At 43.3% G+C, this 22,566-nt stretch overlaps 1 protein-coding gene across 2 annotated transcripts in view; it reads left to right on the forward strand.

The window, feature by feature from the left end:
• Positions 1 to 22,566, forward strand: part of Elp3 (elongator acetyltransferase complex subunit 3) — a 66,855-nt gene that overhangs the window by 27,342 nt on the left and 16,947 nt on the right. For both annotated transcript variants that reach the window (XM_038309974.1, XM_038309973.1), the window contains exons 8-14: positions 4,212 to 4,373; positions 5,627 to 5,753; positions 7,479 to 7,672; positions 16,045 to 16,135; positions 18,070 to 18,135; positions 19,608 to 19,835; positions 20,501 to 20,582. In XM_038309974.1, the coding sequence (XP_038165902.1) occupies positions 4,212 to 4,373; positions 5,627 to 5,753; positions 7,479 to 7,672; positions 16,045 to 16,135; positions 18,070 to 18,135; positions 19,608 to 19,835; positions 20,501 to 20,582 (950 nt within the window). The remainder of the gene's footprint in view (positions 1 to 4,211; positions 4,374 to 5,626; positions 5,754 to 7,478; positions 7,673 to 16,044; positions 16,136 to 18,069; positions 18,136 to 19,607; positions 19,836 to 20,500; positions 20,583 to 22,566) is intronic.

Consider the following 22,566-nt stretch of genomic DNA (forward strand, 5'->3'; position numbering starts at 1 on the left):
AGAATGATCATTTCATTGAATTCCATTCTTTTATGATTCTATGTAGTTGGTTTGCTCTGTATCCCTTGATAGAGAACGTCTTATGAGGAAGTAGTAAGGACATTACCTGAAGGTTAGAGGCACTTGGTGGCTGTGGAGTGGGCAAAGTGGAAATGCCCTCATAAAGTTTCCTTACGAGGTTGATCTTGGCCTCCTGGCCTCTGCCTTGGGCGCCCAGGAAGCTGGAAGTCAGGAGCACTTGCTCTGTGCCTGGCAGACTTCTCTCCTCACCTGGCCTTGGCCTCTGCTATGAGCACATATTCTGTGCTCTACGCTCCCTCGTGTCGTGGAAAATAAAATAGGGGGACTAAAGTGTCCCCCAGGTGATCGTCTCTGACATTTGTGGTGTGAAGACTTTTATTGGAGTACTTTTGATCTAAAAGGCGTGTTCACACTGTGTTTTTCACTTAGCCATGATCTCTGTCAGGGCAGCTTTTGGGTGATCCGCCTGTGCATTTAGCCCCTAAGTTCCAGTATGGGTATGACAGTAAAAGCATGCCATACCTGTGACATTTTTTTCTGTTCCTCCTGGTCCCTCGGTGATCTCATCATGACTATAAAACATTAAGCTGTGGAAAGAATCAAAATCAAGAATGTCAAGGGCTGCTCTAGTGTGTCATCAGCCATGACTAGTGTGATAGGGTGCCTGGTTTTCTCTCATCTTCAGTGTCAGCAGCTCAGCTTTTCCTGGTAGTACTTGTTAAACATCAAAGTTCTCTGACTTTTTCAATTATATTGGGCAGAGACTGTTGGCTTTTGGATCCTATTAACATAGCCAGTCTCTAGAAAGAAATTGGATTACGATCTCCAAAAGGGGAGGATGAATCCTCTAAGTCCAGTGGTTTAAGTCTAGAGCTTCACGGATTGTGAGAAGTACCAGATTTTATTGAGGGATTTTCCAGGTATGGCAGTAGTTTTATAAAAGGACCTCTGTTCTGTGCTGTGGTTCTGAGGCATTCAGCAATAACCCAGGTGTCAGCAGTCCGAGCACATCTTCACCAGTCCAAAGAAGAACTCATTTGGGGCCTGTAGACAATGGAAAGAGTTGGTAGATTGTGAACACTGGAAGCTAGTGTTTCATCCCTGTGCCCTTATCTGCTTCTCAGTTTAGGTAGAATGGATCGAGTTTGGATTCTATAGCTTGACTGAAAAGCAAATCTGGGATTAAAAACTAGTAGATTTTTAGTTTGTCCAGAACCTTTGACCTAAAGCAAGACACCCCTACTGTTTGCAAGAGGGCAGATAGCCAGCAGGGTCATCTAGAGGCTGTGCGAAGGGAGAGAGTCCTCCTTTGTGCCAGCTGCAGCAGATTCGCCTATTCATCCTTCATGCTCATTTCTTTGTTTTGATGGGAGGAGTTAGTGCAGAACCCCTAAGCTGTTAGTCACTCAACATTGTTGGGCCTGCTGGGAGCTCCCTGTCTAAAAAGAGAAGCAGACATAGCCGTGAATAACAGACTAGCTTTGTAGTGTGGATGAACACAGGGCACTCCCCAAGGGTTCTGAGATGTCACAGGATGAGAAATGTTTTTGAGCAGAGTTGAGAACTGGTTGGCATGGGTTTTGTTGCTCTTAATTTTTAAGGTAAGGCTTTCCTTGCCCTCTGCCCTGCTCCCTGCCCACTGTGAACAGCTCCTGCAGCGTACATTATTGACTTGTTATGTTTCTTACATAGCGGTAACCTGCAGAAAATGTGTAGGTTCAGTGCAGCCCTGCAGCCTTCCTAAGACAACCCTCTAGCTGCATTAAAAAGCAGTAGACCTGGCAGGAAGATTAAGTCCAAGTCCTGGCTCTGTCTCTTAGAAGGAAAAACAGCTCCTCTCTGCCCCAGAATCTAAGAAGTCTAAATCCCAAGAAGATGAGGTGTTGACTGCAATACTGAAAGAGGCTCACTGGCTAAGTGGCTGGCTAAATGATAGGGGGTTATGGAACAGACCCTGAAATGCTCGGGCTAAGTAGCGTCTTGTCTACACATACTAGCATACGAGAAAGAAGAGTCCCATAGACATCCTTCCGTCTCCTAAACGAGGCAGCAGGTTTAGTAAAGTAGCGGACTCCATAGCAACAGCAGTCACTGCAGCTCATGGAAGGTGACACACTGTTGTTTTTATTGTTCAAATTTGATTCGAATTTCTACTTCACTGCTTTTCAGATAGAAATATAATTCTGAAAGGAACTCTAAAATACTGGCCCTTTTGTTTGTTTGGGTTTTTTGGGGGGTCGGGGTGGTTGAGAAAGGGTTTCTCTGTAGCCCAGGCTGAACTGGAACTCACTCTGTAGACTAGGCTGGCCTTGAACTCAGAGAGTTCTGCCTTTGTGTGCATCTGCCTTTGTGCTGGGATTAAAGACGCGTGCCACCACTGGCTTTTTAAAATGTGAGTTGTTTCTCATTCTCCACGTTTCCCCAGAGGAAAGACATTTTGAGATGGAGTTAAGTTTTTGAGAGTAACATTTGCCTCTGTGCCCTGCGCTGTGTTCTGATTCCCAAGGTGGCAGTGTCATGCTGGTGGCAGCCTCCTCTGGGCAGGTTCCCGCTGCTGCTGCTGTTGCTAACTCTGGTTTTTCCCAGTGATGGAGCTGTCACCGAGCCCAGGCTCTCTTGCCTAAGGCTGTGGCTTTTAAGAAATATCAGTTAATAGGAAGGTTTGTGGCACATGTTAGAATCTGGGTGCCAGGGTGCTTTCAGTTACTCTTTTGAAATACACTCTGTGTTCTAGATTCTGTCTTTTATCCATCTATATAATTTTCTTTCTCCACAGAGGTTGGTTAGCTTTTCTTTCTCTATTTCTCTTTCTTTTTTTTCCTTCTGTTTCTTTTAATTTCATATAGTTCCCTGGATCCCGGGATTGCTGATGGGAGCAGGTGAGTTGTGCCAGTCCCGTGCCGTTGTGTGCTCCTGTCCTCTTATTTGACAGGCGCAGGGCTTTGAGACGTTGAGAGAAGACAGAGGAGTTACTGCCCTGTCCTAAACAGCACTTGATAAGCTGTGAGCGTTCTTTTCTTATCATTCATTTTTTAGGTTGTCTCTCTTCTGATGTTTCTGCTGATGTCACATCATACAAAACTCTTCCAGTGTGTTAGATAAGATTGTACGTACAGCCAGTCCAGCAGCTCAGTGATTATTCACACTCTGAGTAATTATTATAATTTTAAATTAGTCAATTTTATTTGATACATAAAAATGAAGAAATGAAACTAAGTTACAAATCATTATGATATCTGCTTTTCAAAACTTCTTTAGAAAGAAGAGAAATAACTGCAAAAAGCTTCCCTTGGTCTTCCCACCTGGCCTGTGAGAACAGGAGCAGAGAAGAAAGGTCGCAGTTAGGAGGTTAGAGATGCCGAGACAGACAGGCCTGCCTTCAACTGTGTATCTTGAATAAGATGTCCATTCCCCTTGAGCTTCAGTGTCTTCCTGAGGCAAATGGAGTGATAGGACACCTCTCAGTTGATAGTCAGGGGCCAGTGTTGACCACAGTGACCTCCATCACTGAGCTCCTGCCACCCCACCTCACCAGCCCCCTGACAGATGATTGACTTTGGCCTGGGAGTAAGGCCATTGTCTCAGATAACTTAAATCAAGGTGATCCTCACGCTCTTGTATTTAGACTTGGTGAGACAAAAAAAAAAAAAACCTCCCTAGTTTTGTACATTCCTAGAAGCTAGACGTTTCACCCGAATGATCCCTGCAGCCCACGCTGCTCCCCTCTCCCCTTTGTTTCTTGTATTTAAAATGATTCTACGATGCGGTGAGAAATAAGTAATGCAAATGGGTTTTGCTTATGTGAAATCGGTTGCTAGGAAGTGAGAAATAGCTTTTCACAGTGAAATCACTGTTTTCAAGATGATTATGGCTGCAGCTAACTGCGTGTGAATAATAATGCTAATGGTAATGACATGACGATGCGCCGGTACAGTCGTGTCAGCTCTGTGAAGTGTGGGTACCATTGTTACCATCGTTTTGTAGATGAAGATACTGAGGCCAGAGAGCTTAATACAATTACTGTGTGCCTGGTGAGGAAATAGCAGAGCTGGGATTTGAAGTTAAACTATCTGGCTCCAGAGCCCACACACTTAGCTCCTGTCTGATCCTGGAAAGACTAAGAGAAGGCTGGCTGGGAAGAAATGACCCCAGACTATGGCAGGTGTAGTCATTTTAGTTCTGCTCTGCAGGTATTCTGAGAAAAGCCTCACAAAGTGTATTGGAATTACGATTGAGACCAGACCTGATTATTGCATGAAGCGGCATCTAAGCGACATGTTGAGTTATGGCTGCACGAGGCTGGAGATCGGGGTGCAAAGTGTCTATGAAGATGTGGCCAGGGATACCAACAGGTGAGATGGTGGCAGGTGGCCAGCACAAGCCTCCTCTGTCCACTGGCTTTTCTCTATCTCTGTACTCACCTTTCCTCCTTGATCCCCCGTCTCAGAGTAAAGTATTTGGCTTTTTAATCTCTTCTCTCATCCATGCTCCTCAGATCATCTGCTTGTGCCTTCACGTTCAGTGTAGTCATTTGACATTCCCTCTGTCTATCCAGAGAGAGAGGATACACAGGGAAGGTCAAGTGTACAAGAAAATTTATAAATCACTGCCCCCTTGGTGGATGAACAGAGAAATTCAGATTTCATTGGCAGCACCTACCACTGACTCAGAGTGTCAAAAGAGGTTTCAGGAGAAAGATGAGTTGGACCTGGAAGTCACTTCACATAGCCAGGGTTGTGAAGGAGAGCTAAGGAAACACTGTTCCATACTTAAAGCAGCCTAGAAGAATGATAGCCCCAGGACTTGGTCCTTTAAGTAACAGAGATTGGTTGAATATTTTTAAGCATAGGAAAAAAAATCTAAATTTAATAGGAGCACGAGGAACCTGAGCAGAGCAAGCATGTAGGGACGGTCTCACACAGGAAGGCTGCTGGAGAGTGTAGTGTCACAGGCTATGCCAGGGAAGCTTCCTGAAGAAATGACATGTAAGCTGAGACCCAGAGGAGACTCACTGCATGCCGTGAAGGAAAGCTGATTGAGAATGGGAGAACATGGCAGGCAGAGGCTGGATTATAAAGGGCCTAGGAAGTCAGCCCCCCAACCTGGGCCTTTAATCAGGAGGCAGGCTGGAAGTTAAGATAGGAGTATGCCTGCATTTAAGTAAGAGCCCTTTTGTTCCAGTATGGGCGATGTTTAAAGGGGGCTGACGAGAGACAGATTTGGCCACAGCTGTTGGAGTAATTTAAGCAGGAAACCCTGGAGTCCTGGACAGCAGTGTGTGTTGTTTGGTGACTGCTAGGAGGGGGAAGTCCAGGAGCCTTGGAAGGAGAGGTTTCACTGTGGATGCTCTGAAGAACTAAAGGTGTGCTTTAGAGCAGGACTCACCAGTAGAATGTTCCACTGGGGTCAACTGTCCCATGTAACAGCACAGCTGAGGACATGAATATTTCTTTGTAATTTGTGTAAGAGTGAGTTCTGGGGTTCTGTTCCCAGCCAAGTGACTCTGTCTCATGGATCGTTTTCCTCCTCCTCACCACCTCACCCCCACCCCTATTAACTTGATTGTCCATTTATTTGTCTAACTAGTAATGCATTTTCTTCCCAGGGGCCACACTGTGAAGGCAACATGTGAATCATTCCACCTGGCCAAAGATTGTGGTTTCAAAGTGGTAGCTCATATGATGCCTGACCTGCCAAATGTGGGCCTAGAGAGAGACATTGAGCAGTTTATAGTAAGTATTGCCTTGAGCCAGCAGACCCAGATTGCCTCTGTACGCTCCCTGTACCTCTCTGCTCTTGCTTGTTTATTTTTGTGTTTTCCATTCTCAAAGCTCTAAAATCTGTTCCAAAATATTAGGAACACAATAAATAATGATTACCTACCTCTCTGTTGTCAGACAAAAACTGTATTTAAAATATACTTTTTTCAGGCTTTAAAATGCCTAGACTTGGGGCTGGGGAGATGGCTCAGTGATTAAGAACCTGGATTCTATGCCCAGCACCCACGTGGTAGCTCATAACATCTGTAACTCCAATTCTAGGGATCCATCACATTCTTCTGGCTTCCCTAGGCACTAGGTACATATGTGGTGCATAGCCATACATGTAGACAGACACTTTTACACTTTAAAAAGAATTTTTAACTATAAAATGCTTAGGCTTTGGGAACTGAGGTTGTTTGTGTACTTGTAACACAGGCACACTCACATTTCCATGGAGATGAGGTAGGTTAAAACATTTATTTCCACATGGTGGCAGGTGGCATAGGTAAGGCACATGGCCTGTCAGCTAGGATGCTGGCTTTTCTATCATTGATTTCTCCCATGTTTAGTCATGGGTCCAGGACCAGTTCAGTCTAGCTTCGTCTTTACAGAAGGAACATAGCAGCCCTGTGTTTCCTGGAACCAGTACTCTTCTGATGGCATATGCTCAGTGTAGATTCAGGTTAGGCAGAGAAGGGCTTGCCTGCATGCTGTTTGTGGGTGTCTAGAATATTTATTAAAGACCTAATAGATCTGTAAAATAGAAATGTTGCAAAGGAAATAGTACAGTTAACAAAAGAATGTCTCTAAGACCACATGGTGCAACAAGAATACAGCATTCAGGAAGCTGACTGTCAATGAGATCTAAACTCTATAGCTACATTACTTGAAAAGCAATGTAAATCATGGAAGGTTTGCCAGGATAGTGCAGCCAAAGATTTTAAAGCACGATTTAAAGTTTATGGACCAGAGCTAGAGTACTGCTGACTGGATAGATCCTGACCGGGGTGAAGGGGTGGGAAGGCTGGGACTCTGAACCCACCTCTGTCCACTACAATGACACAGTCAAGATTAGCATCAGCGCCATGCGAAGTCCTGAAAGGACAAAGCCTGGTGTCTCCCTGCTGCCTTCCAGATAAAAGAACAGCAGGTGGGACTAAGATGGAAGAGATCTGTGCCAGAGTAGACAGGTGAGTTGCTCAGTGTCAGTTAACAAACGGACTGTTAGCCCAGGTCAGAAGTGGTGCCAGCTGGGCTTCCTCTGTAAAGGGCTCTCTTGTAAGCATTGTAGAGATTCGTTTGTTTTCCCTTTGTTTACATTGTAGGTTTTGAAGGGACTTACTTAAATTTTTTTCCACAATTTTTCATATATACTATTAAAAATGTTGTCTGGAAGGAAGGAAGGAAGGAAGGAAGGAAGGAAGGAAGGAAGGAAGGAAGGAAGGAAGGAAGGAAGCCTCTTAATGCTCAGTGTGAGGCTGGTGGCAGCCTAGACAAGGCTGTACAGGAGGGCTGTGTAGTGCAGCACAGATGGGGTTATTAACAGTGACATCTTGTCATCCCCATGTCCAGTCCTTGACAGAAAGGGTGGGCAGCTCCAGGCCTGCTGCAGGTGGAGAGAAGCTGGTGTGAGCATGAGCCTTCCCTGTGGGGGCAGAACAAATGGAGGGATAATTTTTTGTTCTCTGTCCATAGGAATTTTTTGAGAACCCAGCTTTTCGTCCTGATGGTTTGAAGCTGTACCCTACCCTGGTGATCCGTGGAACTGGGCTGTATGAGCTGTGGAAATCAGGACGATACAGGAGCTATTCTCCCAGTGACCTGGTCGAGTTGGTGGCTCGGATCCTAGCCCTTGTGCCCCCGTGGACTCGTGTGTACCGAGTGCAAAGGTGTGTGTTACTTTTCAGTCTCCAGATAACTGCTGCTCTCTAAAGGAGAATTCTGGTTGTATATCATGAGTTTTGAATTCTTTTTTAAATAACAAGTAGATTATCAGGAATGCCGTGAGGAAACTAAGGACAGTATGCCCAGTCCTCTTTGCCAGTATTGTATATTTATTCATCATCCATTTGTCCGTGAGCCAGGAAAGTAAGAACAACTTGAATAGGTCCCATGGGAAAATTCTAGGGCAATTTGAGCATCAAAGTAAATATATTGAGGGACTGGGAGATGGGTCAGTCATTAAAGTACTTGCCATGCAAGCATGAGGACCTAACTGTGGTCCCCAGAACCCAAATAAAGTCTAGCATAGTCGCATAAGATTGTAATCCCATGACTGGGAAGAGAGGCAGGCAGGCAGGCACTGGGGGCTCAGTGGCCAGGCAACCTAGCTTACTCGGTGAATTTCAGACCACAGAGAGTCTATCTCAGAAGGATGTGGACAGCACCTGAGGAACCACACCAGTGGTTCTCTGGCCTCCATGTGCATGTGCACACAGTATATACATGTGTGTGTTAATAAATTATAACCAAAGGAATAAGGTACAAGTCCTTTGATCTATTCTGCTAATCTTAATTAGGTCAGTAATTTGTATGCCTCAAAAGCATAGTATCAGCAGTGTTCATTACATATAGAATCTGTATTTGCAAATTTGCCTACTAGAAAATTGTGTGACACAGACTCTATCCTTGCAACACATTTGCCATAAATCATTCTCAGAACAGGGAACAATTTGGGTCGTTCATGTACACACTCTTAGCTGAGGTCAGAACAGTGCCTCTCTGCCTCTTTCCAGCCATCACACTGTAAATATGGGTTTTTTTTCACTCTGCTTAATGCTACATTTTTCAGATTTTTGTGAGCTAGTTAGGAATTGTCTCTTTAAAATGACCTCCAAACACAGTGCTCAAATGCTGCCTATTGCTCTTAAGTGCTGGTAGGCTGTGAAGTGGCTTACAGAGGGAATAGTGGGTGCTGGGGAACCTTTATTGAGAAGGCCCAAGAGGGACCTGTTGGCCGTGAGTTCACTGTGAATCAATCAACATATATATATATATATATATATATATATATATATATATTAAATAAGATGTCTTTAAACAGAAATGCAGAGGACAGGCACTTATTGGTGGTTGACAAAAAAAAGTGGCGTGAAAGGCTCATAGGAACCTCGCCCCATGTGCTCTGTAGGAGCAGTGGGTCTGGTTCACTTCTTCAGTGTTGGTGGAGACTGAGAGAATGGAATACCTACTGACTGCCTACCTACCAAAGAGCATGGGAGAAGCCTGACCATTATCCAAAACCGACGAAATGAGCTGTATGCCATGTGCTAGGGCCAATTAACACCGCAGCCCAGCGTCTGTGCCTGAGTCTAATCATGAGCCAGTATTACACACACAACCCAAGTAGGTGCACATTCTAGAAAACAACCAGAGCTTCATCTTTCAGAGTATCAGGCTCAGGGAGTTAGTTCTGTTTGATGGAGACTGAAGAAACGTGACTGCTAAATACAAGATGGAAACTGGACCCTTTTGCTTGAAGGACATTGCTGAGATGCTGGTGCAACTCTGTTGGGTCAAAGAGCAACAGCGGGGTGTGTGTTGAGGCAGTTTTGTGGTTGTGGTAGGAATGTCTGAGTATCCCAAGTCTTGCCACGTCTTCTTCCTCTCCGGCAGGTCAGGAACCATAGTTATCTGAACTTCTGTGACTTAGGCATTGTTTCCCAGATGTTCACTAGTACAGCAGGAAAGAGGGACAGGGCAAGAGTCCATGTGTCTGTCTGCACCACCCAGTCACAGAGGAGGCCAGTTCCACTCCCACCCACCCCTGAGAACCAGGGTCTTCTAATGGAAGGAGCTGACGATAAAGCCTCCTGTTGTCTTCCTCCTGAATCAGGACAGCAGAGACACTTGGGCAATGTGAAAAGCTTCATTTCAGGTACCGTAGGAAATGGCATCACGGGCCATTATCCTGCCTGCACCAACTGAGACAATAAGGATTTAGGGGGTGACAGCAGCCCCCATCTTTGAAGTATCTGAGGGAGAAGGACCATCGAGTTTGCAGCCCTCTGCCTTTGAGGGACACCATCTGCCTCATAACCGCAGGGGATGGCGAGGTCTCCTGAAGGTGTGGAGCCCAAGGACAGCTGTGTGAGGAGACCAAGAGCCCAACAGCCCTTGCCTGGTGAAGCACCACCTTGTTCCTAGTGTGGGGTCGTTTCCATGCTTTGGGGCTGGTGAATCTCCAAAGTTTGAAAATAGTCCTTTGCTGGTTTAATTCAAAGACAGAATTTTTTTATAATACTTTCCATTTTATCTTTTTAAATTATTTTTATTTTGAACACTTTAAAATATAACTATGATACTTATTATACAAGTTTTCATCCATAAAGATTTTGGTTTGTGTAGCTTACTATGGACTAATTAGTCCAGTAAAACATTGGTTTTGGTAAACATGGGTAGAATTTCTTCAAGATATTTTGATTTTATGTTTTTAGTTAGATATTGCTGAAATGTTAATGTGACTATTTGCATGGAAATTCATGTTTTATATTTTCCTATTTGGCTTTTTTTATCTTTGTGTGTATATGTGTGGTTTTTACATATATATATATATATACATATATATATGTATATATATATATATATATATGCCACTGTGAGCATACAGAGGTCAGAGAACAATTTTCAGGAGTGTGTGTGTGTGTGTGTGGTGCATACACACACGTCACCGAGAGGATACGGAGATCAGAGGGCAGGTGTCAGGAGTCAGTTCTCTTTCCACCATGGGTTCCAGGAATCACACTCAAATCATCAGGCACTTCTGCCTGCCCAGCCTTCTCACCATTCTGCTCTTTGGTTTGTGCCCATTTTTATTTCCAGATAGTCTATGTACATTTGGTTTTCTATGTCTCTTGTGTTCTACATCCATGGCCTCAACCAACCCCAGATAAGAACTTCCCAGGGAGAAGCTACACTGAGCACACGAACACTTGACTCCTGTTCTTCCTAGCAGCAGTGTAGCAATGACTCTCCAGTGTTTATCTTGTGCCAGATGTGATGACTGTAAGCTTCCATTTGTCCTCAATAGTCATTGGAAATTTAGTCTCTACTTGTGCAGTACTGAGGTAGTGTGTAAGATTGCATATGGTGATCCATGTTTACACGGTGTGGTTTTTAATGTCAGGTCAGTGCTTCATACCTTGCTTTGCAACCATGTGATGTTTTGCTTTGGCTCCAGCAAGGTTTGATATATTAACTCTCCAAATGTATAATGCCTACGTAGCTAGCCACACAGTACTCTGTCCATACTAATACGATAATGTTTTAGAACCTACAACTCCTTCAGCACATGTGTTAACAATGAGCTTACACTGTTTACAAAACATCTTTGTTTGATGAGTACTCATCTTTACAGAGACTGGTAAATATGACAGTGTTTATATGAAATATGCCAGATACAGAGAATCAAACACCACATTATCTCACTAGTGTGTGGAATCTAAGCAAACTGATCCACACAAGTATGAAGTAGAGCCAGGCGGGTGCTCATTAGGTCTTCATTCATCAATTGAAACACAATTGCAGTTAAGTGTGAGGGCTGGCTCCTCTGTTGATGCAGTAGGAAGGCAAGTGCTGGAAAGTTGCATGTCAAGGAAAGGAGACCGAAGTGTAGCCCAGCTGTATAACATCTGCCCAGCAAGTGGGGCCCAGGGTTCAATCCTAGCCCCTGTCCCTTCCCTAAAGGCAATTAGGATAAGAAAGAATTCTGAGTGTTCTTATCATAGGGAATTGATACTGGGGGGGGGGGGATATATGTACTAAATAATGCAATAAACTTTCTATAATAAGTTGAAATATCAGAGCATCACACTGGGGCCTATTTAATCTATAGATATTAAAAGCTTAGATATAATTAATTAAAAGCGTTCAAATATAAATAAGATTAATATCGTCTTCAGGGCTATACTTTAATGGCAGCATAATAGTCTTATGTCTATTTGCCTTATGTAGCAATTGGTCCTTTTGTTAGGTAGACATTTAGACTGTTTCCAGGCTGTCTTAGTTGCTTTCCTGTTGCTGAGATTAAAAAATAAATTGGAAAAAAAAACTTCAAAAAAAAAAGTCGTGTTTTTAGCTCACAGGCTACAGTGTGACATGTCAAGGAAGTCACAGCAGTAGGAGTTTGGGGCAGCACAGAAAGTGATAACCCTTTGTGCTCCTCTCACTTTCTCCCTTTTACACAGCATAGGATCTCACCCCAGGGAGTGGCACCACCCACAGTGGGCGGGTACTCCTACTTCCATTTACCTAATCAGGATACTCTTCCATGGGCAACACAGGCATCCCCAGAGGCCTGTCTCCAAGTGGTTTTAGAGCTCATCAAATTGACACTTGATATTAACCATTACTCAGGTCTTTCTTCATCCCTAGCCCCTACCTCCTTTTGAGACAGAACCTCTATGTGCTTCTCAAGGGCTGTGATTAAAGGTACGTCCACCATGCCTAGCCCCCTTTAGTTATTATCCTAGTCTCCATTATAGCTAAAATCAATATGTATCAAAATTTTATTTTTTATAGTAGAATAATCTATGGAAAGAATTACATATGGTAATGGATCTATGTATTTTTTTCATCATTATTTAATACTTTAAGTCTTTTTTGAAAAAAGAACTATAAATGGGATGGTGTTTGCTGTGTATATGGATACAATTAATAAGTGTTTCTAAAGATTATGCTAATTCTTGTAAATCATCTCTGTTTTATCTCGTCTTCTATAACATTGCATGCCTCTAACTTTTTACATTGAGGGTATGATTTGCATTTCCCATTAGTGGGGATTAGCTCTTGTCTTGTATCTGATTATTGTTTATGTTCTTACATGACTTGCTTGTGTCCAATTTACAAGTCATGGTGTCCGGGGGGGAATGCTTTTTATAGAGAAAATCCCCCAAAAGGAATTCATAAATGTTCACTCTTACCTGGACAAACAGGAAGCCAGAGAACTGACAGTTCCTGCAGAATGGGACACTTGAGTACCGGGACATCTGACAGCAACATTCTTGGTGTGAAATAGCATTGAGTGTGCTTAAAACCCTGAAGCTTCATTTCAAGGAGTAGTAAAATTTATACTCAGTCTGAGGTAGAATTTGTTATGTCTGAACCTCAGGAAAGAAATTTGTAGCAAGATCTGGATGATAAAACTTTAAATGAAAATGTAAATGAGCAACATAAACCTTATTACAAAGGAGCAGAGAAGGGACTGGAGAGATGGCTCAGCCATTAAGCGCAAGTACTGCTATTGCGGCTGACCAGAGTTCTCATACCAGCATTCACATAACACCTCACAGCTGCCTGTGACTCGGCTTCAGGGAATCTGACACCCTACTCTGGCCTCCATGGGCATCTGTACTCGTGTGCATACAGAAACACAAACGTACACATAATCAAGTGTATAAAGGTGTATAAAGGCTAGGTGTTGAGCAGTGTTAGGTGGCTGTGACAAGTGGTATTCCGTTCAGCTCATTTCTTCTAGCTTCAGTCTTAAAGTATTAGGCTAGTTCTGCTGGTCAGAAACCTGCTGCTGGTCCAGGCACATCTAAAGCACCTCACTGTAATATGGAGACTGGTGGTCAGGCTTCTAAAAAGAAGCCTGGTGACCATGAAAGCCTCCTCCTGAGGCATTCTATACCTCCTTTGTTTTTGTTTGAAATCAAAGCCAGGGGAAGTCACGGCTCTTTTCTGTCCTGGCCCTTGAGCAGTTCAGTTGTTTCTGTGTCATTCCACCTCATAACCTCTTCTGCCTGCCACAGCTGCCTAGCAGAGGTGAGCCTTTCAGGTTTACACGGTGAAAGAGTTACTGTTTTAGGCGGGTCTCTAGAGAGGAGGAAATGCAGTGAAAGCACCGTATTTCAGGGTTTCCTTCTGCTTGTCAGTCTTCCTAATTGATTACTTGATGGTTATTGTTTCCTATACCCTGCCCCCTGCCTGCTCCTAACTGTCTCATACTTTTTAGCTTTCTGACAGTTGGGTCAGGAGCATCTTCCTGGGTGTTTTTTATGAAGTACATCCTGCTGGAAGGTTCTGTATTCTAGCCCCAAGGAGTGTAGTCAGTGATTAAGTGTAAAATTCTGTCCAGGCACATGATGGGCTCTGCATTAGAGCGCTGCTGCCCCTAGGCTATTTGACAGCTGTCTGCCTTGATATGATATTAAATCACTATGAGGCGTCAGACTAGGAATACCAATTTGCAACCAAAGCTTGCTTCTGATGCATGAGAAATTTCAGACAGGAACAGCCATAAACATGGCTTGGGAAGGTTTTTGATGAGCAAATTGTAAATATTAGCACCTCTAAGCTTGAAATATTACCTGTTGAGCCAGTATTCGCACGTGTGATGTCTCTTCATGCTAGGAAAGAGACTAGATTAAATTACGTAGAGAAGCCTAAAAGAATTTAAACTCCTACCTCGATGCAGCAACAAGGTCAACCATTGATAGCAGCCTGGCCCAGGTTGTAACCCAGTCTGAGTGTGGAGTTGGGATCCATCATGCACTGCTCTACATGCAGAAGATGCTTGGCCAGTGCAGAAATGTGTTCCTCATTCCAGTGAAGGATCCTGTCTCTGAGAACTGTAGTTGCCACATTTCTGGTCCTTAATAACCGAGAGCTTCCATCTGCTGTGCTCCAGGCGTGTCACTACCAAAGACCATTAAAGCCGTGCTTCATTTTTATAGTGACAGACGTCATCTTAGGACTTTTATGAACTGGTGGCATTCCTGTAAGTTTTCTATGGTAATAGGCGTCTACAAGAACATGCAGCCTATGCAGTCTCACAGGCCCAACACCTGGCTTGCTACCCTGTCACCATCTTGAAATTGCTAATAATTTTATAATAAGATGCTACATGTTCTCACTTTGTGCTAGGTCCTACGAATTTTAGAGCAGCCTCCTGGTAAATGTATTGTGGTTACTTTAACACACACACAAAGCAAGGTTATGCTCTAATCAGTTGAATTAGCCCTAGCTCTGCATTTCCTCGGGGCAGTTTCTCTGGCTTTGTCTAGTCCATTGTTCATAGCAACCGTGTAGGACATAACTACCATAAATAACAAGACACGAGATGTGTTTGTCAGGTATTGCCACCATGACCTCTGCTGATCCTCTCAGGTTAATTTCAGAATATGTATAACAAGGGTTTGGAAGTATATTTTACGTTTTAAAATATTTGATATGTTCATATAGTGACTGTTATATATTCTACACACAAGTTGCTATAAAATATTTCAGTGTTAGAGAGAAGCACTTACAAGATTTTATATTTGGCTTATGTAATATAAGCAGAAAGATTTTAAGCAAAAGTATGTATTCCTTGCTAAGTAATATTTACTTTCAAACCTTTTGTGTGATTCTTTTTTCTGATTACCAACTTTGAAGTATATACTGAATTTAAGAGACTAAAATGCTAAAGTTAAAAATCATTTTACTAAAATCTGTACATAAACGATATATGCTAACGATTTAGTCAAAAACAAAACCAGTTTTTTACATCCCTTGGGGCCTCCTTGTATGTTTCTCTCTATAGTACCTTCATGGAACCCTCTGGATTTCAGAGCCTGACAGATCTGTGAAGTGCTTCTTTGTGCTCATTGATCAGCTTTCTAGAGCTCGTACAACACAACACCTAACTCCAGCTTCTGATTGGCATCTTCTTAATGTCTGGCACTCTGCTATACCAATGCAGAAGCTAAATCTCATTTCCTCAGCCTTAGGCAAGATCTTATTCCCCTAAAGCAGAGTCCCTTCTGGTTTAGATTTGGGGAAAGCTGGGGAAGGTCTGTGAGAGCGGTTAGAGCGAAACCAGGCTTTTGACCTTGGTGACGTTCAGCTTCTGTGTGGGAGGGAAAGTGTTTGCAAAATGGTACGTGAATCAGAAGTGTTGCGTCTCTCCAGTAGGTTGAAGGTTGTTGCTTTTCATTCTTGTTTTGTTTAGTACAGGTATCTATGAACCCCAGATCCTTCCTAATGGCTCCCAGGCATTTGGGCAGATACTATGCTCTGTTCTCTAATGTGATTTCCATTAGATGTGTTTCACCAACCTTCTCAGAGGTGGGTGGAATCAGCTTTGAAGATGGGAAAGCTGGGGTATAGGGATGCTCTCAGCCTTGCTCCCTCTCCTCAGGATGCTCTGCCTCTGCTTTCTGCTCCATGGCTTTGCGGCTTTTCATTATTTTTCATTTTCAAATTTCCCTGCCATACTGCTGTGGAGAGTGGTTTATATTTTCCACAATTGATGGTTTGTTGTTTTGTTTTTCTCCTACAGAGATATTCCGATGCCTCTCGTCAGCTCAGGAGTGGAGCATGGCAACCTGCGAGAGCTGGCATTTGCAAGAATGAAAGACCTTGGAATACAGGTATGAGTAAATGTGACTGCCAGGGATACTGTAAAGAAAAATCTCATCATATGTATCTCCGAGGCTGTCACTCTCATGCATTGCTGGTACCAGTTGGGTCAGAAAGCTTATCTATGTTACAGGTGTTCTGTGTAGCGTGTAGAAGCTGAAGTGAGTGGTGATCAAGGCTGCTGCTGTGTCTCTGTCCTCTTCTGACTGCTGTGACCTGTTGGCTTTATATTTACTAAGCAGCTTCTCTCTCTTGACTCTAACAGAATTAAGGAAGGTGTTGATTTGACAGTCTCTAGGAGTAGTAATGAGTTTGAAATGAAGCATCCTAGGAACTTCTTAGGGCTTCTGAAGAGATAAGCCAGGAGTAGTGCCTGGCCAGGGCACCAGGGGTTAGGCTGTGCCTCAGAATGCAGTGCCATTGGTTGGGAGAGGGTGAGGGGATCTGTTGACTGTTTGTGTTCAAGCATAGACCATGCTTTCAGAGAGATGGTTCCAAGGCCAGCACAGCACACATTTGTGGGCTCGCCCTTGACTTATTTTATGCTTACTCAAATTATCATGGAGGAAAAAAAATTTAGAACATTGTCCAGAAGAGAATTTTTTTTAGTATTATTGGTTTATTCAACACAAAATAGTATAATTAATTAATTAAGCATAATTAATTAATTAATGTGAAGTTTTCAGTTTTAGAAATAAGCAAGTGCATGTGGGCATATTAGCAGCATCACACGGAGGGCTAGTACTATCAGTCTCCCTATCTGTTGGTCTTCTTTAGCCTTGCTCTGCCTAACCCTTGATAGGATCTGCTAAGTGAATCGGGAATGACTCTAAAAACCAATTCCTGTAGGCAATGTTCTTACCAGAAAATACTTATCATCTCTGCCTTATAGAAAACAAACAAACAGAACCATGCCCCAGGAAAAAACAAGAAGTATAAGCAGCAGGTACCTGTTGACTGGCAGGTAACTGAGTTACACACACAGTCTCCTGTATAGAGCTGGGCTGGAAGATAGTCTGCTCTTCGTAGATAAGCTGCAGGATCTGGTGGCCACGTCAGCAGTGTCCTTCTGGGCAAGTTTCCCAAAGCATCGAAATACCTTTGTTTTTGCAAAACTGAATACTGAGCTCTTATAGAAGCATTGTTAATAAAATTGCTTGAATGATATTGTCAGATTTTCTAGCACAATCCTCTCACACTAGTAGAAAGTATTAGAATCCTGAAAATATATTTATAGTTTATTCTGTAGGGGAAAGAATATGCCATAGGACATACTGTTGGATAATTCAAGATTTTGTAATGATGTGTCAGGCTATATAGGAGGCACACTGGGTTGAGGAGTAGGATGAGGATTGTTACAGGTCTTGGCATTGCATTGAAATCGTCTCCTGGAGTCCAAGAGCCATCTGTAGTTCAGGTTCAACTTGTGTCATATACTTGACTCTAGCTTCTTTCTACATCTTCCCTTCCTTCCTAATTCCCATTCTTTCTTCCACAGTGCTTTTCTTTGAAAGGGATTCATACTTTTAATATGCATCTTTTTGCATATCTAAAGTGATAATATTGAAAATATTAATGTCATACACAAGGAAGGTTTTACAAATTTAAGAATTTGATTTTGCTCTTCTGTGATCATATTTTAGGACTGTATTTTCAATCATATTTTGGGGTTGTGTTTTTCAAACAGTTTAATTTCTTGGACAAAACTATTTTCTGTCTAACTTAATGTTCTTTATTCCCCAAGATTTATATATGGTCTCTTTGAATTCTGAATTCATTTTAAAAGGAAAACTGTACAACTTCATAAATTCCCATTCTCAAATTCAGTAGAGATGGCTTTTCTAAGGTTTCATCCTTTGTTTCAGTGTAAGTTATGTTCAGACTTGAGCCCAGGATTTATGTTAAATGAACACTGAATGAGTCACTACTCTGGTGTTTTTCGCAGTGCCGAGATGTGAGAACCAGGGAGGTTGGAATCCAAGAAATTCATCACAAAGTGCGGCCATACCAGGTCAGTTTCCTTTAAATCCATCCCAAGCTGGGACCCCACCTGCTCACAGAGTGAACCCAGAAATGAGTGAATAACTCGGTAGAGCAGAGAATTGCAAGTCAGGAAAGTCAGGCATGAGAGTCACTGAGTTATGGAAGAGCCAGGTAAGGAAATTCAAGGCTGTACCCTGTTTCTCATCAGCACTACAGTGTGGGACATGCTCTGTGGTGGGGCTGCTCTACCCTGCTGCTAGTCTGTCTGCAGTCACTCTGAAGGGCACAGTGACAACTCAGAGTCCCAGTCATTTGACCTGAATGCATTCAAGTGTGAGTAGCTTCCTAGGACCAGGGGCTGCCTTCCTGTGGAGCGCCTTGCTTGCTGATCTCTTCTGTGTAACCCTCCAGATCTTGTCCTTTGATGATGACTCAGTGAGTAGCTGGCAGCCACGAACTGACTTCTGCAGACCTTCAGCACGGTGCCCGGAGGCATTTGGGGCAGCCTCACTTTCTTACAGCCTTCATGTCTAACTTGGTGCAATGTTTTCTACGGGGTGCAAATCCTCGTAACCCCGTGTGAGCAAGGCTGGAAGAGATTATCTCTGCATCAGTGTTTCTGTTCTTAGCATGAACTGCTGTTGACATTAAAGTGCCTCTTGAGGGGAAAAGTACACCCAACACAGCATTTTGACAAGTTCTTAATCTAATTATGTACCAGACATTAAGCTGAGGTTTGTTTATTTTGTTTTGAGTACGTTCTACCCATTTATAGGGTGTTATAGGTCTGTTAAATCCTTATCCGAATAAGTAGAATTCTGAACGAACACCTCTTGCTCCATAGTGTTCATAGAATTATCTGTACATTGGGTTGGAGTCAGAATTTATGTAGATCTCTACTACTGAAATCCCCCTGCAGCTATCATTCATTCTGCACTCTGGCAGTTGGACTTTAACATACTCGTTCCCTCACTAGGCATATTTCACAAGCCCTGTGCTGTGTTATACTTTAAGTCCCATTGAGAAATAAGAGACGAAGATCACCCCCTACACACACCCCAAACACACATAAAAAGTAGGTTTTAGTAGAAGTAAGGGCTAAATAGGGAAACCATTGAGTGTCTGACAATTTGAAAGCAAAACAGGGACGGGGGCTCTAAAAGCCAAACGTGCGATTAATCTGTAGTTTTATCTTAGAGACAATTCATAGGACATCATAAATTTCTATAGAAGTCACTGAGCTGGGGGTATCTGTAAGAATCTCAAGGTTAATTAAGTTCAGATATTGGTAAAATTGTTCTTCATTTATAGTAGTCCACGAACAAGGCATGAGGTCTTGTTTAATCCTGTGCTTGAGAGAAGGCAAATAAAAGCCATAATTAGTGATGATTCATTCTTTGTTCCTAGCTGAACATTAGCCTAAACACATCCATACAATTATAAAATTGAGCTTGGTTCTCTAATTCTGAATGAGGTTTTTCATGGCTTTTTATCCAACAGATTGAGTTGGTGCGGAGAGATTATGTTGCCAATGGTGGCTGGGAAACCTTCCTGTCCTACGAAGATCCTGAACAGGACATTCTGATTGGCCTCCTGAGGCTGCGGAAGTGCTCCGAGGAAACTTTCCGTTTCGAATTGGGCGGAGGCGCCTCCATAGTCCGAGAGCTACACGTGTACGGAAGTGTAGTTCCTGTGAGCAGCCGGGATCCCTCTAAATTTCAGCATCAGGTAATCTGCATCCTGCTTCTCCTTGGTCTGCAGTTAAGAAAGTGTCTGAAATAGGGAACAACAAAAGCAGTGGCGTGAGGAAGGAAGGAAAAGATGGGATGGGAAAGAACAAGGGTTCAGTTCAGTTCAGGGCATCCTGTCTCCGTGTTGCTCCCATGTGGTCCCGTGGGCACAGGGGACCACAGATACAGCCTGCGGAATCAGATGAGGTGATGGCAGGAATGTGCTTCACAGGAGTAAGTTGTGTAATATGTATGAAACCCTGTTCTAACCCCCAACAACCTAAAATTAGAAGTTTCAGGAAAATATATTAAAAACAGAAATAGACTTAGGATAGACCCCTTTAAAAAGCAGAAGGTGAGTTGGACAGATAAGACCTATTAGTCCAGACTCGTGTCAACTGCCTAAAGAGAAAGACCAGAGGGGAAGTCAGCCCTGAGGTGACCCAACCCCATCACCCAAAATGCCATAGCTGGCTCTTGTCGCAGTGTTGACCTCTTCTCTAAGTGTGGCTATGGGCTGGGTCCAGTGGTTTCCTTTTCCTTAATCATCAGTAGATTATTGTCACCGACTTTAAGACATTTTACCAACTACCGTGTTTGTGGACCTCTCTTAATGGATTTCCTTTCCTCATTAATCCATGAACTCCTTTATGCTCTTTCTAGGGGTTCGGCATGCTGCTGATGGAAGAAGCAGAAAGAATCGCTCTAAAAGAGCATGGATCTGGGAAAATTGCAGTTATATCAGGTGACTGGAGAGAGGAGTTCATGATTCATTTATTGACATTTCACACTGACACCACAATGAGAGTCACTCTCTTGTCTCTGTTCAAAACTGGTCTAGGCTGACAAGCTAAGGACATACGCTCCAATCTTTGGGAAATTTCTGAGAGCAGTTGGGTCAAATAGGGGTTATAGAAGCACTTGGTTCCTCAGAGCACCAGCCAGTAACTGGTGCACTTTCTTTGCTTGCCTGACCTCTGGTCATTGTGGTCAACTTGTCTCTTGTGCTCTCTGTCAGCTGCTCTGTCTGTGGCAGTAGAGTTTGATAGTATGGGCCTGAGGAAACGTGAGCAGCTAGAGCCTGATTGCTGGTTCTGGATGACTGAGGCAGTGTGTAGTTCTTGCCCTTTCCATGACGCTGCTGTTGCCTTTGCTCCTGAGTGACAGCTTTTTCATTTGGAAGTGGAAAGGAGGAAGAAATTTTCCTCTGCCCTCTTAGGGTCCCAGGCCAGATCTGAAAATTAAATGGGCAAAGACAAATTAACAGGAGGAAGGTATGCAAATTCATATAAAATTACTAAGACACAGGAGCCATCCCTCCTGAGAAAATGAAGGCCAGGAGATGTGGGAAAATATGCTAGGAGGAAGGATGTGAGCCAGGAATAATAAACTGGTAGAGACTTAGCAAGGCCTGTTCGTTCCTCTTGGTACCTCTCTATCCTTAGAGGTCAGAATGGTCTCCCCTCCAGGATGGGCTGGAAGAATATTTAGGAAGGTAAGGCAGAGGAAGTTCCGAGCTCTTCCTGAGCCTGCCATGTTCTCGATTCCTCCAGCCAAGGCACTTGTGTGTCTGAATCATGTAAGAGCACCCCTCCGCCTATGTAGACCAAGGACATCTTATAGTTAGGGAGGAGACCGGAGATTTGAGGGTAGGGGGAGCAAGAAATGATGGACAACCCCTTTTACTCACACTCTTCAGTGTGGTGTCCCTATAAGAAAAAAATGCTTATTTCTAGTAGGGAATCTAAGATCGTGAAAGGCAGAATCAAAATTTACGATGTATTTGCCCCAGAATTTATTTTGTTTTCCTGTTTTACTGCCATATCCCAAAAGCTTACCTGTGACCTAAGAAATACTCTTTTCTGAAAATTAAAGCTGAAATGAGGTTTTTAAAAGAAAAATCAATAAGAAGTTGCGAGTCAATAAAATCAATACTGGTGCCCAGGTCTTCATGATTACAATTATAGAAATATAATCACACAGGCCCACTTAATCATTTAGTCTGACTTGGGTTTTTGATGTTACCCAGATAAATAATGTACTTCTTAGCATGTCTAGCTTTTTCTATTTTTCTCCATTACTTTAATCCCACAAAGTACCACCTGGCTGAGGCTATGTGGCTGGCACTGATGAGTCCCTCTCCTAGCTTCCCCTGTACTTGGCCAGGAGTACCAGGAAAGGGCAGCCTGCCTTAGAATGCCTTCTGTCTGTGCATCTGGACAGGGCAGACAACACCTGAAATCACCCACAGAGCTTGCTAAAGTCTTTATTGCAGTCTGGTCTCGTTGTGGGCTCAGAGCTCACAGTTGCTAACCAGCCAGTGTGCTGACTGTCTTCAGGCCAATCTGAGAGGCTAGAATCGAGTATTCTCCAAACGCTGTGCTCTCTTCCAGTCGTTAAGGTGATCTTAATTCTCTGACCTGCAGCCCTGCACTCCCAACTGGCACTGTAGCACGTGATCAGATTCCATTTTCCATCACTGCCTTCCTGACACCCCTTCCCTCAGAAGTGTCCACTCAAGGCCCGGCTTGCCTGAGGTCAAATCCAAATGCACATAAGAGCCTCTGTCTGTTTTTCTGAGCAGGGTGTGTTTCTGAGTGGAAGTTAGCATCTGTGCTCACCAGCTTTTTCTCGTAATCTAAATGATAGCTCAATTTCATGTCATCTGTATGGTGAATTTCTAAAATTACAAGAAATGACTTGCTTAGAGACTCAGGCAAGAGAACCTT

The sequence above is a fragment of the Arvicola amphibius genome, chromosome 13, assembly GCF_903992535.2.
Source record: "Arvicola amphibius chromosome 13, mArvAmp1.2, whole genome shotgun sequence".
NCBI lineage: Eukaryota > Metazoa > Chordata > Mammalia > Rodentia > Cricetidae > Arvicola > Arvicola amphibius.